The 18,596-nt window shown below is 53.6% G+C and overlaps 1 protein-coding gene and 1 long non-coding RNA gene across 7 annotated transcripts in view; both read left to right on the top strand.

The window, feature by feature from the left end:
• Window positions 1-2,436: 2,436 nt before the first annotated feature.
• Window positions 2,437-4,861, top strand: LOC116544232. Its single transcript, XR_004265862.1, has 2 exons — window positions 2,437-3,759; window positions 4,754-4,861. It is a non-coding gene; the product is annotated as an uncharacterized LOC116544232 (long non-coding RNA).
• Window positions 4,862-6,277: 1,416 nt separating this feature from the next.
• Window positions 6,278-18,596, top strand: part of PLCD1 (phospholipase C delta 1) — a 38,778-nt gene continuing 26,459 nt past the window's right edge. Inside the window, exons 1-2 of one of the 6 annotated variants that reach the window (XM_032270378.1) lie at window positions 6,278-6,913; window positions 16,403-16,567. In XM_032270378.1, coding sequence (XP_032126269.1) covers window positions 6,835-6,913; window positions 16,403-16,567 — 244 coding nt within the window. In that variant the 5' untranslated portion in view covers window positions 6,278-6,834. Of the gene's footprint in view, window positions 6,914-7,140; window positions 7,299-11,801; window positions 12,483-16,402; window positions 16,568-18,596 lie in introns of those variants that run through there. The other 5 variants (XM_032270393.1, XM_032270407.1, XR_004265859.1 and 2 more) reach the window with 5 other exon arrangements.

Here is an 18,596-nt window from a genome sequence, read left to right as displayed (position 1 = left end):
TGGCGCGATCTCGGCTCACCGCAACCTCCGTCTCCCGGGTTCAGGCAATTCTCCTGCCTCAGCCTCCTGAGTAGCTGGGATTACAGGCACGCGCCACCATGCCCAGCTGATTTTTTGTATTTTTAGTAGAGACGGGGTTTCACCATGTTGACCAGGATGGTCTCGATCTCTTGACCTCGTGATCCACCCGCCTCGGCCTCCCAAAGTGCTGGGATTACAGGCTTGAGCCACCGCGCCCGGCCAATATTAGAAAAGTTTTTACAAATTTTTAAATTTAACTTAAATTATGGCTGAGAATTACAATTTGGGATGTTGCTTGTATACAAAGAACGCAGGAAATCTTACTGTGGGACGCCTGTGGAGAGCAGCAGGCACGGGCAGGTTCCGGATGGCAGGCAGCGATGCTGGCCTTGCCTGGGTGCTGCTTGCTGCTTTTTGCTTGTGCTGCTTGCTTTTTCCGCCTTGGCCGACTTGGGAGGAGCTTTTTTGCCAGAGCCTTTTTTTCTTTTTTCTTTTTTTTCTTTTTCTTGGCTGTGTGGCTTTGGCTTGTAAAGCCTTTTTAAAATTTTTTAAATAAACATACACCTGATTGCCTTGCTGATTATTAATAACTGGGCAGGCTAAGAGTTTTTTTGTAATGCCGCTTGCTTAAGACAAATTTTTATAGCTGTAGTTTTTTTTATTGGATGCTTTTGTGCATGTTTTAAAAAAATAATTTATTATACTTTAAGTCCTGGGGTACATGTGCAGAATGTGCAGATTTGTTACATAGGTATACACATGCCATGGTGGTTTGCTGCACCCATCACCCCATCATCTACATTAGATATTTCTCCTAATGCTGTCCCTCCCCAATCCCCCCACTCCCTGTTATTCCTCTCCTAACCCTGCCACACACCCCTGCCCCCACCCCTCAGGCCCCAGTGTGTGATGTTCCCCTCCCTGTGTCTATGTGTTCCCGTTGTTCAACATCCACTTTGAGAACATGTGGTGTTTGATTTTCTGTTCTTGTGTCAGTTTGCTGAAAATTATGGTTTCCAGCTTCATCCATGTCCCTGCAAAGGACATGAACTCATTCTTTTTTATGGCTGCATAGTATTCCATGGTGTATATGTGCTACATTTTCTTTATCCAGTCTATCGCTGATGGGTATTTGGGTTGGTTCCAAGTCTTTGCTATTGTGAACAGTGCCACAATGAACATATGTGTGCATATGTCTCTATAATAGAATGATTTATAATTCTTTGGGTATATACCCAGTAATGGGATTGCTGGGTCAAATGGTATTTCTATTTCTAGATCGTTGAGGAATCGCCACACTGTCTTTCACAATGGTTGAACTGATTTACACTCCCACCAACAGTGTAAAAGTGTTCCTATTTCTCCACATCCTTTCCAGCATCTGTTGTCTCCTGATTTTTTAATGCTTACCATTCTAACTGGCGTGAGGTGGTATCTCAGTGTGGTTTTGATTTGCATTTCTCTAGTGATCAGTGATGAACTTTTTTCCATATTTGTTGGCTGCATAAATGTCTTCTTTTGAAAAATGTTCATATCCTTTGCCCACTTTTTGATGGGGTCGTTTTCTTCTTGTAAATTTGTTTAAGATCTTTGTAGATTCTGGATATTAGCCCTTTGTTAAGTGGGTAGATTGCAAAAAATTTTTTCCCATTCTGTTGCCGGTTCGCTCTAATGATAATTTCTTTTGCTGTGCAGAAGCTCTTAAGTTTAATTAGATCCCATTTGTCTATTTTGGCTTTTGTTGCCATTGCTTTTGGTGTTTTAGTCATGATGTCCTTGTCCATGTCTATGTCCTGAATGGTATTGCCTAGGTTGTCTTCTACGGTTTTTGTGGTGTTAGGTCTTATGTTTAAATCTTTCATCCATCTGGAGGTAAATTTTGTATAAGGTGTAAGGAAGGGATCCAGGTTCAGCTTTCTGCATATAGCTAGCCAGTTTCCTCAACACCGTTGATTAAACAGGCAATCCTTTCCCCATTGCTTGTTTTTGTCAGGTTTGTCAAAGATCAGATGATTGTATATGTGTGGTGGTATTTCTGAGGCCTCTGTTCTGCTCCATTGGCCTATATCTCTGTTTTGGTACCAGTACCATGCTGTTTTGATTACTGTAGCCTTGTATAGTTTGAAGTCAGGTAGGGTGATACCTCCAGCTTTTTTTTTTTTTTTTTTTGGCTTAGGATTGTCTTGGCTATGAGGGCTCTTTTTTGGTGCCATATGAAATTTAAGTTGTTTTTATTCCAATTCTGTGAAGAAAGTCAATGGTAGCTTGATGGGGATAGCATTGAATCTATAAATTAGTTTGGGCAGTATGGCCCTTTTCACGATATTGATTCTTTCTAACCATGAGCATGGAATGTTTTTCCATCCGTTTATGCCCTCTCATTTCCTTGAGCAGTGGTTTGTAGTTCTCCTTGAAGAGGTCCTTCGCATCCCTTGTTAGTTGTATTCCTAGGTATTTGTTTTACTTGTTTTTAGAGCTTTACATTTTTGCTTGGAATAATGGACCTTGGAGAACAGCAGCTTGAATTACATTTTGTACTTTTATTTGTTGAGCTGATAACCGCTGTTTTATGATGAATTTTTAGCCTGAAACAATGCCTCCCTGAGCTTGGCAATCCCCAAGTCATTGGTACTTGACTTACTACTTGAGTCAAGTACCAATGACTTACTACTTGACCTGATTGCTTACTACTTGACCTGATTGCGTGGTTTTTTTTGTTTTTTTACTTTTTGGTTTTTGGGAGGTTTGCCATTCCCTCTTCGCAATGATGATTACCTTGGTTTGCTTTGTGTTTGAGCGCCTGCTGCGGCGGGTATCACATTGGGGTCACCACCTGAGATGTCCGCTACCTGCGGAGGGTTGGCCTTGCAGACTTTGACTTAATGATGGATGAATGAATGTACTTTTACACCACTGTAGTGATTAAAGTGGGCTAGGGATGGTTGTTGGCTGCTTTTAGAGGGCAAAATGCAACCAATCGACCCAGACTCCTCTACATACTTTTATTTATTATTAATTGTATAACAGGTTTTAAGTTAACACACTTGTGAGTAATTAACATGGTTAAAAGAGTGGTTTTATGAATGATAAAAGCCTTAAGTTTGGGGCCCAGAATAAACACCTTCGTGGTTAATTTACCTTTGATTTCTCCCTAAGAGGACCATTCAGCACAAAGTTTATATGAGTAAACAGAGCAGAGACAAAGGGATGTGGGGTAAACAGACTTAAACTGGAAAAGCTTTTTATCATCCCCATTTCTTCCCTAACATAATGGACAGGCTGCCTCTAACCTGTCCCAATAAAACCTTTTGGCCTTCTAAAAGGTTTGAGACTATAATTTATAACTTTCCAAATATTTGATGCAATATTTTGCCAGCCACTCCAGCCTGGGCAACAGAGCGAGATTCTGTCTCAAAAATATAATAAATTAATTAACCCTATCCCATTTCTGAACTCCTTTATCCCACTTTTTTCATTTTGCTTGTCACCTGCTAATATCCTATACTTCATTTCTTATGTTTGTTATAATGTCTCTTTTCTTTCCATTAGAATTTAGGCTCTAAGAGGGCAGAGGCTGTTGGTGTATTTTGTTCACAGATGATTCCCAAGCCTCTAGAACAGTGCTCAGTACAGAGTAGCTGCTCAGTAAATATCTGTTGAATAAGTGACATAGCAGAACAGTTTTCAAATGTGGGTGTCTTCAGTTCACACAGCCCTTAAATGTGCTCCCTCCCTCAGGTAAGTTAGCCTCCGCCTTCTCTGTCAGATAAGGGTCTGAGGACAAGTTTCCTGACTGCTCCCTGACACCAAGCCCTATATTCTGCCTCTGGGGTGGAGAGGAGCATTGGGACTCAGTCTACAGTGAAATAAACATCACAGTTACATTCACAAATGAATATACACTAAATCCCACAAATATAATTATGGAATAATAGCCTCAAATAATCCCATACTGTCCTGGAACTACCAGCAGGCCTAGCAACCTCATGGTTCACTGTGGCATCCTGGATCCCTACACGGTCAGGACCTGAGGGTCTGACCCTACATAACCTGAGGACTCTCACTTTGTCACAGCTGTTCCCTTGGGAGGAGCAGCCTTCACTTTTCCTCCTGATGCATTGAGTCTTGGGCCCATGACCCTCTGGAGGGAGCTCCTATGGGGGTTTTGCAGGCCTCAAAAGCAGCAGGGGTATCCCCTTAGACCAACTGCCTCAGGCTGGGCTCTAGAGGAGGCCAGGATCTGTAGAGGAGGCCAGGCAGAGGATGGCTATGGGAAATGGGATTCTGCTGGCCTTCTAGCAGGTTTGTATTTGTGCCCTGTACTTGCCATCCATTATTTCTGCCAATTCTAAGGATGATTATAGCTTCTGATTGAGGAGCACCGAGAGGCGAAGTCACTTTTCCAGTCTTAACGGCAGGAAACTGCAGAGCGAAGATTTAAACAGCCTCTTCACCCCATATCCTGGAGCCAGGAGCTCTAAAGACAGGGAGTGGGTAGAATAAACCCTATCCACCTCACTTCCCAGGCTGGGCTAGGTTTGCATTCCATGGGGGAGGGGCTAGAAAGGGCCAGCCCTGAAGCACACCTGGAACGTGATCATCCTGAAAGCTGGCAGTCCTGGGTTGATAATATTCTCTCCTCAGGCCCCCAGAGAGGGTGGTAGAGGGACCAAGGGAAGTGGCTTGAGGCAGGAACTGGCACCAACACTTGGTCTCTCTCCCATGTCTCCAGTGATCCCAGAAGCCCATCACCCCATCCACCCGCACACAGACACTGAAGACTGGACATGGTCAGGAGAGTGAGATGCCAGAAACTCCACCATTAAAGAACTGCTCTTTGAGGCATGTGTGGGCCTCTGTGCACCCACACTAAGCCTGCCAAATAGCCCTCTGAGTCACCGGGATCTCAGGGCATCTTGCACAGGCAACTGGGAGCTGGGTTTTGAGGAGGGTAGTTTAGGCACCTGGCCAGGGCTGGCCCACAGACAGCCCTGGGAGCTGAAGGAGAGGGAGTAACGGCAGAGGGAGCGGAATCCAGCAACTCTGTGGCTTGGTACAAAGCCTCTTTTGCTCCCGAGCTCCAGCCCCTCCCCACGTCAGGTCCTACCACAGAGGCTTACCCCCAGCAGGAACCAGCAGGGCACCTCCCAGCCTGTGAGAGCCAGGAGGGGCCGACAGGGGAGGAGACTGGGTTTCTCTATGAGCAGGGTGGGGCCCAGCCCTCATTTCTGGCAGAATCTGGTTGCATGTGCCAGCTCTGAGTCAGCAGTGCCCATCCTGCCCAAGAACCCTGGGCTAGAGAGGAGGCTGCAGCTTCTGTGTCTGTGCCAGAGGCCAGAGGTGGGCTTCTGTGAGGTGGGTTTGGAGCATGCAAAGGAACAGCCTGGCTGCAGCCCCTGCAGGGAACAGGGATAGAGGGAGACGAGAAGCTCCCAGGTAATGCCCTGTTTTCCGGCCTGGGCTGAGTTGGGAGATGACGTGAATACATAGGAATGATGCCTGAGATGGAGCCGTGTCCACTCCTGGTGTCAGAGTTTCATTGTGACGCTGCCTAGGAAGAGGAGAGGAACTTGAGAGGGCCGGGCTTGCAGAGAACAGGGCACGCAGGCCCAGGAGTGTCAGAGGTGCAGGTGGTAGGCTCCAAGGCCTGAGAAGGCCCCCAGAGGACAGAGAAGGGGACCCTTCTCCCTCCTTACCCCTGCCCTGGCCTCCTGTATAGAGGTCCAAAGTGGGGCCTGCCAGTATGGATTTGCTCATCCCTCAACAGACATGGAGTACGGCCCTGGACGGAGGGAAAGCAAGGAGGGAACTGACAGCCTGCCCAGGGCACAGTGTTCATACTGCAGGACGGGATAGGAGCTGAGTGCTGGGAAGGGGTGAGGCCCCGTCTGTGGAGGGGGGGCATGCAGAGTAGGGGGGCACGCAGAGTAGGGGGGCACGCAGAGTAGGGGGGCACGCAGAGTAGGGGGCATGCAGAGTAGGGGGCATGCAGAGTAGGGGGGCATGCAGAGTTAGGGGGGCATGCAGAGTAGGGGGCTCTCCAAAGCTGGGAAGTCCTGACCCACTCTTAACCCTCAGTACCAGAAGAATGCCCTCCAGCTGTTTCACTTCCCTTACTTAAGGCCACTCAGGCCCACTAGGGCCCAGCCTCCTCCCCAAAAAGCTGGTCCAGCTAGCTTTGCCAGACTTTCAGGTTGGCCTTATCAGCCCAGGAGGCCTGGGTGGCTTTTCTGGGGGGCCTAGCACCCCCTCATCCTGGGAGGCCCTCTGGGGGCTCTCTGACACCATGAGCCCAGTTTTCCCAAGGGACTCTCTAAAGGGGTGGTGGGCAACAGGATCCAGGAACCCTCCCAGGGGCTGGGGTGGAGGGGTGTCTGGGCAACTTATAAAGAGGGTTTTCTGAGCCCCAAGAGTGGGGGGTGGGTCTGCATAGGGACCTTGCCCAGATGGCCCTTTGGGAGGCCACCTGAAGGTACCCTGAGGATCCTCCCCTCGGCTGCATGGATCGCTGGGGTTTTGGGATATGAGGAGCTCCGAAGTGAACTCTGCACCTGTTTGCTTACCCCTTCCTTTCCCCCCCCCAGCACTCCACCAAATGCCACTCTTAAGGCTAGAAACCTCCCAGGGGGAGGGAAGGGGACGCTCCTGCCGACAAGGTCCAGGTATTGCTCTCTGAAGACCTAGTCGTGTCCGTGCACCCATTTCGCAGAAGGGAAAGCGAATACGGGAGCAGTGGCTGGAAGCCTGGACGCCGCGTCTCCCCAGCGCAGCGGCGCGCCTGGGCGTCGGACCTTACACGATCCCTTCCCCGGGATGACGCCGGATTCTTTCCAGCATCACCCTGACCCCAGCGAGGCGCCCACAAGCAGGGCGTGGGGCCGGACCGCCCGCGGTAATGACAGGGCCCGCGGCCCGTGGGTGGCGGCGGCAGAGGAAGCTGGAGGGATCTGGCTATTTCTGGTCGGGGTGCGCCTGCTCGCCCGGGCAGGGGTTGGCCTGTCCGCGCGGCCCCCAGCTCTGCCCTCCCCGCAGCGTCCCCAGCAGGGGCGGGGAGAGGCGCGGGTTGGCGGGCCCCAGGGGGCGGGGGCGCAGGCCGGCGGGGGGCGGGGCGGAGTCCGGGCCCACCCTCGGCCTCCTCCCAGCCGCTCCACTCGGATCCCTCCACCACGCTCTGCTCGGACCCGGCGCCGGCGCCGCTCACGTGAGTCCCGCGGTGCCCCTCCCGCCACGCCGCCCGTGGGGCATGGACTCGGGCGGGGACTTCCTGACCCTGCACGGTGAGTGCCCGGCCCACGCAAGCAGGAGACCCTGCCGGGCGAAGGCCTGGAGAGCCGTTCCGGGCCCTGGACCCGGAGCCCCCAGCTCCCTCGGCCGCCTCCACCCCGCCCCGGGCCAGCCTGTCGGCCCCCTCGCGGGACTAGGAAAATCTCAGCCCGCGGCTCCCTGGGTGGGACTGTCAGCACGACCCTGGGCGTTTCCAGGCTTGTCCCAGATCTGGCCCGGGGTCGTGGGGGTGGGAGGGGCGGCACGGCTCTGAAGACTTCCCTCCGCCTCGCGGACTCCCTTGTCCTGGTCGTGAAAGTCTGAGTTCCACGGTCCCGCTTGGACGGAGGGGCGGGGGAGGAAGGAAACAGCATCCAAGAACGACCAAATTCTCCTTGCCTCATCCGGGCGGCCCCAGAGGCTCCCCAAAGCCCTGGCGTCCCCGGACAGCGTCTGGCCGCGCGGATGTGGCGGAGTTGGGGGTTAGAAGGTGGGGCGAGGCGGTGTCCAAGGTTAACTGTGGTCGGGCTGTGCAGCCTTAACTGCCCAGCGCAGAAATAGCGATGCTCAGGCTGGGAGAAGCAGCCTGATCCCCTCATCTGCGACCCTCCATGGGGCATAGGGCCAGGTCTCAGCCGGAGCTGCCTGCTCCATCCTTTGTCCAGTGGAGCTTTGTTTCCTCCGGTATGAGCCAGCTCTTTGCCCTTTCGCTGTTTCTCCAGCAGCGAGGGGAGCCTGGGCTCCCGAATACAGGTCTGGAGGCCTTCTGGGAGAGGGGAGTTTGGGACGGGTAACTTTGGGCGCCAGTTTGCTCCAGGCCAGGGACGCACCCAGTCTTGGCGGGGGCTTGCCCTCCTGCCCCTCCAGGTCACTTGCCAGCTCCGCAAACCCTGCTCCTTTCATGCCAGTCACTGCTTTACTGCATATCCCTCTCTTTTCTAGTACCCTTGGAGTTGGAGACTTCAGTGGCCACCACCTATCCATCTAAACTGTTCATGGACATAATAGATGGGAAAGAGAAGGGCAGAGCCCTCCAGCTTTCTGCTGGAGTCCGCTGGAATTTAGGGAGGCTTAGAGATGTTCCCATCAGCCAGCCTCCAGCCTATCTCGTGTTTCCCAGTTGGCCCAGACCTGGTCCTCCTGGCCCAGAGAGACCTTGCTCTGTGCCCAGAGCTGGTGCCTTCATACCAATAGCCTAGACTCCTTAAAACCACCTTTTAAGGTGTCTAGATGAGCCACGGAGTCCCTGCCCCTTCCAGTGCTCCCTCGACTTTCTTCAGGCCAGAGGTGTCTTTAGTGTGCCTGCCAGACTAGCAAGACGGGAGGCTGGGCAGCTCAGAGGACACAGTGGAGACCTCTGTGTTCTCTCTGACGCAGCATCGCTCCTCAGCTCCTGTTGGAACAGGCTTCATCCTCAGTGTCTGTGCCTTTGTCAGTTTCTCTCCTGAGGCAGCCCTGATATCTTTTCCATGGAGGAAGACACACACAGGCTCAGTCAGGATCTCTCAGTCCTGTGGCATGGGGTTGGCTGCCCTGGCCCACCCCATTTGACACCAGCCTCCCAAATGCCTCAGTCCAGCCTTTCCCAAAGGGTTGACAAAAACACTGTGACCCCAAGCTAGTTTCCCTGAGGGCCCTGCCACTTCTAGCTGATCACCCAAAATTACCTACTTTAACTGCCTTCTGTCCACACTGCAAACCAGAAGGGGAAATAAGAACGTGTCAAGGAGAATTCTTGGTGGGAGGGGGTGGTCACTGTGCCTGGTGCCGTTCCAAATCGTCTACACTTGCATCGGAGAGTCTGTATCCATTTCACAGTGTGGCTGCCCCAGCACCGTGCGTGCTGCAGGCCCACTCTCTCTGGCTTGGGGCTCCATACTCTCTGGAAGGATCCCAGAGGGGCTCCTTCTGTTGGCCTGGGGAGATATGGGGCTCACATAGATATGAGATGCCCCTTCTGTCCTCCCCCCAGATGCATGCAGAGGTAGTAGAGTTTACTGGCATCAATTCTGAAAGCAAAGTACCTGAATTCAAGTCGGCTTTCTCATCTCAGATGAATTCCTTGACTTCTCTGTGTGTCAGTTTCTTCACCTGTAAAGTGGGGGATAATGCCATGTACCTCATAGGGTTGCTGTGAAGATTAAATGAGGTAATATGTACATGGCATTTAGAACAGTGCCTGATACCCAGTGAGTGCTGTGTGCCTGCAGGAGGCCCCCTCCCCAAGTTTCTATGCCCTATGAGCTGCTGTCTATAGTTCTTTGGGAGATGACGGGGCATTGTAAGATAGTTCCTAGTCGGGGAAAATAGGGCCAGAACTAGATTCAAGAGCCGCCCAACTCCTTCTAGGCCCTCTGAAGCCCTCACAGTGATGCTACAGCCTCCATCCTCCTTCCCTCACTTTATTTCCTCTACTCTTTTCATTCTGGTTGCGCCTGGACTGGCTTCTCCAGCAGGTCCCCTGATGCGCCCAAAAGGACATCACCTTCCAGGGCCCTCCCCTCACTGAACACCCCCTCCACACACACACTAACTTTTCCTATACCCAATCCCTTTTGCCCCCTGCAAGACTTGCCATTTGTAAAAATAGAAAATAGAGGGGCCTCATCTTGGCCCCAGGAGACCTGGGCTCCAGTCCTAGCTCTGCTGTTATTTACTATGGGCCTGAGAATCATCCATGGGATAGCAATACATGTTTCACAGAGGGTGTGGGGAACATAAACACCAATGGGCATAGGAGTTCTAGGCTGCTGCAAAAATCAGTCCTCCAAGAGATGATTCCAGAGCATCTTAGTAAGTTGGGGCGGCCAGCTTCTCACCCACCTATGGTTCAAAAGCTGTCTGTCCCTGGGCTTCCAGGCCCGTGCCACACAGGCACACACGGAAGTACGTCAGTCTTAACTTTTTGTGCCATAGACCACTTTGGCAGTCAGGTGAAGCCTGTAGACCCCTTTATGATCATGATTTTATTTATTTTTGACACAGTCTCCCTCTGTCTCCCAGACTGGAGTAGTTCACGCCATCTCTGCCTACCGCAACCTCCACCTCCTGGGTTCAGTTGATTGTCCTGCCTCAGCCTCCCAAGTAACTGGGATTACAGGCACTGCCCACCACACCCAGCTAATTTTTGTATTTTTAGCAGAGACAGGATTTCTCCATGTTGGCCAGGCTGGTCTCGAATTCCTGACCTTAAGTGATCTGCCGGCCTTGACCTCCCGGAATGCTGGGATTACAGGCGTGAGCTGCTGCGCCCAGCCAGAAGCATGTTTTTAAATGCAGAAAATAAAATACCTAAGAATTGAAAGGAAGCCAGTTATTTTGAGATGTGATTCTATCCGCAGGTTCTTGAGGGGTCTTTGGTCTAGTTAAGAACTCCTGTGCAGTTTCTCCATAGCACAGGCTCCCCTTGCACTCTGCTTCCCTCTCCAAAGAATAGCTTTTTCTCTGTGTTCATATTTCAGCTAATCTACCTTGCCCATCTACTAACTCACCTTGCTCATGATTTATTCTCTCTGATATGACCTTAGGCAGGTTACTCTGTGCTTCAGTTTATTGTTATTACTGCTGTGCTTGTCTGAGCCAATAACTGGCTTTGCCAGTGACTCACCGTCAATGCTGGTGACTGGAGCTGCAGTGAAGCGAACTGGGGGGAACTATTCAGAGGCTGGGAGTGAAAGAGTGAGTCATGCCTCTGGGTGGTGTCCTGAGCTTGGCACACAGTAGGGACTCAATAAATAATTGCTGGGTGAATGAAAGGGACGTTGTGATGTACAAGAAAGGATCCACTGTTCCGAGCATATTGGCAGCGAAGTTTTGTGCAAAGTTACAGTCGTTCTCATGTATTCATGAAAGCCAGCCTGGGTTAATGGGCTCATTTTAAGATCAGCATTTTTTCAAGAATTCTGTTTGCATACGGCACCTTGGGGATTATCACTTAGGTGGTCAAACCGAGACAAGGAAACAGGCCCGCCTGAGGCTCACAAATGAGGCAACCTCAAGCTGAGTCGCAATGAATTAGTTGAGCAATCGAAGTAAAATACTTGGGGGGCTGGGTGTCTGGCCCAGGCTCCGTCTCCTTCCCGCCTGGCCTCGCCCCACTCAGATCCCCGCTAGACTGCCGCCCACTGGGACTCCCCTCAGCTCTGTCTCCCCAGACTCGGCCCTTCGGTCCTGCGCCAGCCTGCGAGGTGGCGTTAGAATTCGCCGCTCAGGCTCCCTGGTCAGGCTCCGCCCATGCTGCCTGCCGGGCCCTGGCCCTGCCCCCGCCCCCGCGCCGCCTCCAAAGTCGAGGGCCCGCCCCTCCCTGCCTGGACACGCCCCCTCAGTGTGGGATCCTCCCAGGCTTGCCTCCTGGGCTGTGGCCCCGCCCCCTGTGCTGCTTCCTGGGTGTGGCCTTGCCTCCACGTCGCCTCCGGAGCAGAGGCTCCCGGCCTGAGCTCCGCCCCTGGGCCTGGCCCCTCCCTCGCCCCACCTCGGCTCTGGGCCTGGCCCCTCCCTCACCCCCGCCTTGGCCCTGGCCCCGCCCCCAGCCCGCTTTTTGGTCTCCAGCCTTCGACACAGATTTGCTTCCTGGGTTATGGATTTGTCCCCACTCCGCCTCCACAGGGCCCGGCATCTCCTCGGCCCAGCCTCCTGGGTTCTGGATCCACCCCCTATCCCCACCCACGCCTCGACGCAGCTCTCACCCCACCTCCAGGGGGCACTGGTCTCACCCCTCTTGGATGGCCCAGCCTTTTACGGTCTGACTACTCCTTCCTTAGCCCAGATTTTCTTCTCGTTCCGCCTCCTGTGTTCTGATTCCCCCCATACCCCTCACTTCGCCTCCGCTCAGGGGGCATATGTCCTGCCCCTTGAGGACTAGCTCCCCCCACTAGGGTCTGACTCCACCCCTCTGCAGATTTCCCTCTCGTCCCGCCCCTCCAGAGTGGGCCCCTCCTCTCGAACTCTAGCTCCTCCCTCCCATTCCTGGACTCCGCCCTTGCTCCCCTACAGGGCGACAGTTCCGCCCCCTGGACAGGAGCAGTGGGTGCTGTGAGCATAAAACACTGGAAGCGACGCTGTCCTGGACCCGGCTCCTCGCAGGCAGGGGCACAGGAAGGGGAGCGCCATGCAGTGCCTGGGGATCCGGAGCCGCTCCAGGGAGCTCTGCCTGCAGGAGCAGAGCCTTAAGGTGGCGGCATTCAATGGACAGAGGCTGGGTAAGGGGCGCAGAGCACTCCGAGATCGGGGAATGGGAAGGCAGCTGGGACAGGACGCCCACCACTTGTCCATTCGCTTGGGGCCATTTGCCTTGGAGCCTTTAATTGGAGGTGTTTAGTACTTCTGTGAGTGCGTGACCCACTGTGGGGCAGTGTTTGCAGTGGTGAGTACTAGGGTGATTAGTTACCCCTTTTCATGATTTAATTCATCTCCAAAGCTCTCCATCCCTTGTTACCCGACGTGTTCCTGTTTACAAATTTCTGAGGCCCCGGGTATGTGGCCTGGTGTGTTACAGGTATGACTGGGTAACCACTGAGGCGATCTGCAAGTTTGTGCTCCAGTATGAGCCTGTGCAAAAGTGTGCCTGTATGTGATGGGTGTGACAGTGGTGATCTAGTATGGGACCCAGTGCCGGCTGAGTAGTTCTGTCACGCCTGTGGTCTGCGGTGGGGCCGCTGTGCAGCGTGTAATGATGATGATAGTGTGTAAGGTTGTGAAACCAAGTGCGTGACGTTGTGGCACTGAGTGTGACCGTATGACCGATGTGACAGTGGGTGGCCCAGGGTGATGGAGTGGTTCTGTCATTCCATCATGGTGTGTGTGTTATATGGATTTTCTGATGTTCTTACTCTGTGGCAGTGTGTCCCTGCATGGTGGCTGCGTGGAGTTTCATAGCGCTGACCCTGTGGGTAGACTACCTGCTTCTGAGTCCTGACTCCACCATGCAGCTTCCTTGAGCCTCAGTTTCCGCTTCTGTAAAATGGGAATAATGACAGTGCCTTCCTCGGTTATTGAGAGAATTAAGTACATGTGCTAAGAACAGTATCTTATTTAAATATTAACTACTATTACGGAAGCCTCTATCATCACCATCATGTTCTGGCACTGTATGTTGTGTGGCTATGCATGACTAAGTGTGACACTGTGCAACTCCCTGCGACAGTGTGTAATTTTGACAGTAACAACCCTTACTCTTCTTAGCCCCGTGCTGATGGGGGAACAAAAGCAGAGAGAGGTAGTGTGTCACTGTGTGTGGCTCACTGTCTCTTTGAGGTTGTGTGTGTGGTGGTCTAGGCTGTGACTGTGTATTTGTGTGGCCATATCTGTGTAGCTGTGTATCGATGTGGGTCCCAGGCACAGTGTGTCTTCATTATGCATCACCCTAGGTATAGGGACAGGACTCCCGGCAGCTCCCTCAGCTTCCCACTAGCACCTGCAGCACCCTGTGTGCCCCAGCACATGACCATCTCACTGTGCACAGCTAGCCTGGGCAGGCTGCAAGTCAACCCAGGCTGAGCTCAAAGGCCTTCACCACCACCCTCCCACAGGTGGAGAAGCTATTAGGTTGGTGCAAAAGTTATCTCAGTTTTTGCTATTGAAAGTAATAGCAAAAAACACAATTACTTTTGCACCTACCTAATACTATGACTGGATTGAGTGGGGCTGGGTGAGGAGGTGCCACAGACTTTCTGGGTGCTAAGGGAACAAGGGTGCTGAAGCAGGCAGGCTAGAAGCTTCAGAAACAGAAGGGCCCCAACTGAGGCTAAGAGATGAGGGCACCTGCCCAGGTTTCCTGGTGGTCCAGAAGGCTGTGGCTGTCACCTTTCTGGAATTATCACCCTGGAACTCATGTCCACCTTCTAGAAGGCATTGCTGGCAGCTGGGTGTTTATCTCTGCCTGACTGTAGACGAGGCCACAGCCTGGCTCCAGGACAGGATGAGCATGTCATCTCTTCATGGTGTTTTCCAGAACAGGAGGGTGGGGCTCAACTTCTACTTCCTGGCTCCTGACTCCATCCCCATCCGTGCTGTTGGCAGTGGCTTGCCCTGATGTGTGCCCAGCTTGTGCGGCAGGTGCTGGCAGAGGATGAGGAGATGTCCCTCTCAGCTTTAGAGGGACATCAGCCTTAGAACGGATAGTGGAATTCCCTAGCGGAGGCTAGAGGTGGCCCTGTCCTCTGGCAGCCTGGGAACTCCCTGCCCCTCCTCTGGTCCCGGGGCCCTCAGACACAGCCAGTAGTTGGGAATATTTTATTGGAACCCCCTTCTTTTCCCCTGGGACCCCCCTTAGGCTAAGAAAGAGCTGTTCACACTAAGGCAGAACAGCTCTTCAAACGGGTGGACAGATCTGGGATGAAGGTGGAGGAAGGCCACATCAGACTGTCACCCCCGAGGAGGCCCAGGGATGCCTCCCCCTTGCTGTTCTTAGCCCAGTGCTGATGGGGGAACAAAAGCAGAGAGAGGGAAGGGAGTTACCTAAAGCCATAGGGTGTGGATGGACACTGGCCTCTGTCCTGCCTGGAAGCAGAAGACTGGGGAGGGTTAGAGAGTGTGTAAGTGATTGAAGCCTGGGGAAGGGTCCAGAGGGTTCTGCAGGCCCTGAAGATATGGTGGGCAGGCTCGCTGGGGTAGGGGCGTGGATAAAATGGGAGAGGCCATCTGCTGTTGGGGATCTGGGCTCAGAACAGAAAAGGCCTATGGCTTTGTGAGGGCTTCGCCGCATAGACGTGGGCCCAAGCCCCTCAGACTAGACTCTGGATTGACGCTGCCGCTCTGCTGGAGCAGCAGGACAGAGATTGCTGATGGCCCACACCGTTCTGGGGAGAGAAGTGAAGCGGCCGATTGGCTCTGAATAGGGCTGGCTGCTGGTCTATATCTGTGGCTAGGATGATACACCCATTATGATATACCCACTATATACACATGCCCTTATAGATGTTACTATAAGTACACCCATGGGTTACTAAGGGTGGAGTTATCAACTCTATCAGTTGGCAGGACCTGCTGGATGGTGAAGGCTCTGGCGTCCTTTTGGTGCCTCCTGTCTGAGGGCATCACATCTTTGGAAGCCCACGCCTCTGAGAGCAGCAAGAGTGGGGCAGGACTGGGGCAAGCAACCAGGTTCCTCTCTGGGCTCTGGGCCAGGACCTGCTCAGCTTCTGAAAGGGATGTACTGTGCCTTAAAGCTGCTGTATCCTGAGGGGCCCCAGACCCTGGGAACTCTGGGGCTGGGGCAGCCAGGGACAGGACCATCCCAGCAGGCCACACACAGGCTACAGTGGACTCACCTGTCTCTTCTTGGAGCAAGGATCAGAGATTCACTCATATGGGCTCAAGTCAGAGGTGGGGGTGACAACAAGGGTGAGGGTGGCAGAGATGGGCACAAATGGTCCCACAGAACCACAGTGTTGACACCAAGAACCCCAACTGCAATTATCTCAGGGCCTGCACAGATTCAGGCACCATCTCATTGAACCTAGAGCTTCCCTCTGAGATGGCCGCTGTGACTATCTCCATTCATACACAGGAAAGCAGAGGCCCAGCAGCATGAAGTCCCTCACCCAGGTGACACAGCTGGTCGGGAAGGGCACGGGAACCTGGGCACAGATGATTCTGGAGCTATTGGAGTTGGGACGTTGTTTGGCTCCATGACACTCTGGGGCCCGTTTCCATCTGTGTCTGACCCCCTTTTGTCTTCTTGCTTTGCCTAATCTTTTGATCCCAGCTTCCTTCACTTCACTCTGACCCCTAAGTGTGACCAGGAAGGGCTCACCCAATTTTTCGAAACCATCTTTCAGAACATTTCTTAAGGGCCTGGTCCTCTAGGAACCAGGGGTTCTTGAATTAGCGGCCTGCCTTTTGTTCATTCAGCTGTGGGCGGCAGTAAGCATGGTCTGGGTGGGCAGGCAGCCTGTTTGCATGGTCACCTTAGCTGGCAATCAGGGATGACTTCCTGGAGGAGGGTGGGCTCTGGGAGCAGGTTGGAGCTTGGGTGAAGGAGGAAGGAGTAAACAGAGCTGAGGATGAGGCTGGTGAAAAGTGGGCTCTGAGACACTCCAGAGGTGGGCACCGCCAGTATGGGGTCTAAGGCAAGGGAAACTAGTGGAGAAGGTAGCATCTTACCAGCGTTGATCCCCAGGCCTGCAGGATGACAAGGATCTGCAGGCCCTGCTGAAGGGCAGCCAGCTGCTGAAGGTGAAGTCCAGCTCATGGCGGAGAGAGCGCTTCTACAAGTTGCAGGAGGACTGCAAAACCATCTGGCAGGAGTCCCGCAAGGTCATGCGGACCCCAGAGTCCCAGCTGTGTGAGTACCCTGGTGTCACAGGGGAGGGGGCAGAGTGCAGAATCTGGCCAGGGCCGGGCAAGTGTGGAGGTCAGTCACAGATCAAAACCACAGATGGGAAAACTGAGGCTGGCCTGGTGGGGCATAGCTCATTTATACAACCAGGGCTAGCAATGGGGAAACTGAGGCTGGCTGCGGTCGGGGAGCGGAGCCAGTTAAATTACCTGTCGGGAAATGGAAGCCTAGTTTGGGTTGGAGAGGGCAGTCATGGGACGAGGACCACAGCTTTTGAGGGATGGGGACACTTAACCATGACCACAGAGGACGACCAGGCTCAGAAGCAGGGAGGGAGCTGGACGGCGGTGCCTGGACTTACAGGCCTCCACTCATGCATTTCTCAGAAGGAGGGAAATTGGGCGGATTAGGACTCCAGGTGTGGTGAAGGCAAAAGCCAGGCCCAAGGTCCAGGCAGATAAGGTACTTCCAGGTTTGAGTGGCCAGGGTGGAAGTGGGGCCACAGGAGGCAGCTCCTCCCTGGGACTGGAGCCACAGGAGGGGTGTTAGGGCAGAGCAGGACTGGGACACACAGAGGCCACTGTTGGGGAGCCCTCGTGCATCTGTGGGCTTTCTGGAAGCTTCTAAAAAGGCCGAGGAACCCAAGTTTCCAGGCCACAAATGGAGAGAGCCTCCTGCAAGGCCTCAGGGAGAAGGAGGTTCTGCTCACTTCTGCCCTTTAAGGGAGAGAATTCCCTAAGGATCCTGTAAAATGAGATGTCTCCCTCTGCACCTTTACTTGGTGGGGACACTTTAGACCAATGCTCTGCAGCTGAACGGGGATGGAGATGCTGTGTATGTGGACTGTCCAGCAGGGAGCCACCAGCCACTTGTGACTACTGAGACCTTGAAATGTGGCTAGTGTGACGGCTGAACTGAACTCTTTTTAAGGAGGAAGGGAGGAAGGCAGGCAGGCAGGCTGAATTGAATTCTTAATCTTATTTAATTGTAACTAATTTATATTTAAACGGCCCCAGGTGGTTAGTGGTTACCGAATTGGACAGCAGGTGTGGATCACTGCAGCTTGGGTTTTGCACAGTTGGGACTCCTGGAGACCCTTTGTCCATTGTCCAGCCCTTGGCTGGGGTGTGGGTGGGGAGAGGGGGGCAGGTCTATAAGCAAGACTGGACATGGGTGATGAAGGAAGGTAGGAAGAGGGAGATTCCACCTACCAAGGGTGCCCCAGGAGGGTGCCTTTCACCCTGGAAGGGTCTGCCAGGTCTCAGGCCACTGGAAAGGACCCTGAGAAGGTATGGTCTGCCAGCCTGTGGCCTGTGCAGGAGTGGAAGGAAAGTCAGGGCAGGAGCAGGGTCAGGCGCAGAGGGCCAGCTGGCTCCTTGGGGCTGTGAGCTATGGAAGGTTTGTGAGCAGGGCAGGGCAGGGTCTGAGCAGTCAGGGCTCTAGGGCATTCTGAGAACACCACACGGAGCCCCAGCTGAGCCTGCTGCCACACAGTACAGGAGTGACCGCCTGACTTCGTCTGTAGCACCAAACGGGCTCCTTCATGGGCCTCTTGTCCTGATATGGGGTTTCCTGTTAGATGCTGGTAGGCGGGGTACAGTGAGAACATGGATCTTACACTCTGAGCCCTGGGGATTCCTGGGAGCCCACCTATCTGCCCATACGTGTGCATGGCTCCGAGTGCACGCCTAGCTCTTGGGAAGCGTGAGGGGGAGATAGAGGAGTGGGAGACCCAGGCCTTTCCTGCAGGAACGTTTTGGCTGGCAAGAGGAGGCCCTTGTGCTGGAAGGCTATGAGCAGATGGGCAGGAGGCCCAGAGTGAGCCGAGGTGCAGGGTGAGGAGGAGGCTAAGGGGCTGCAGGGGCCGGGTGCAGGGTGAAGAGGAGGCTGACGAGGCTGAGGGGCTGCAGGGCTGAGTGCAGGGTGAGGAGGAGGCTGAGGAGGAGGCTGAGGGCCTGCAGGGGCCGGGTGCAGGGTGAAGAGGAGACTGAGGAGGAGGCTGAGGGCTGCAGGGGCTGAGTGCAGGGTGAGGAGG

Source organism: Sapajus apella, unplaced genomic scaffold, assembly GCF_009761245.1.
Source record: "Sapajus apella isolate SASKATOON/1434 unplaced genomic scaffold, GSC_monkey_1.0 scaffold4, whole genome shotgun sequence".
Taxonomy (NCBI): domain Eukaryota; kingdom Metazoa; phylum Chordata; class Mammalia; order Primates; family Cebidae; genus Sapajus; species Sapajus apella.
This window is presented reverse-complemented; position numbering and strand designations above follow the sequence as displayed.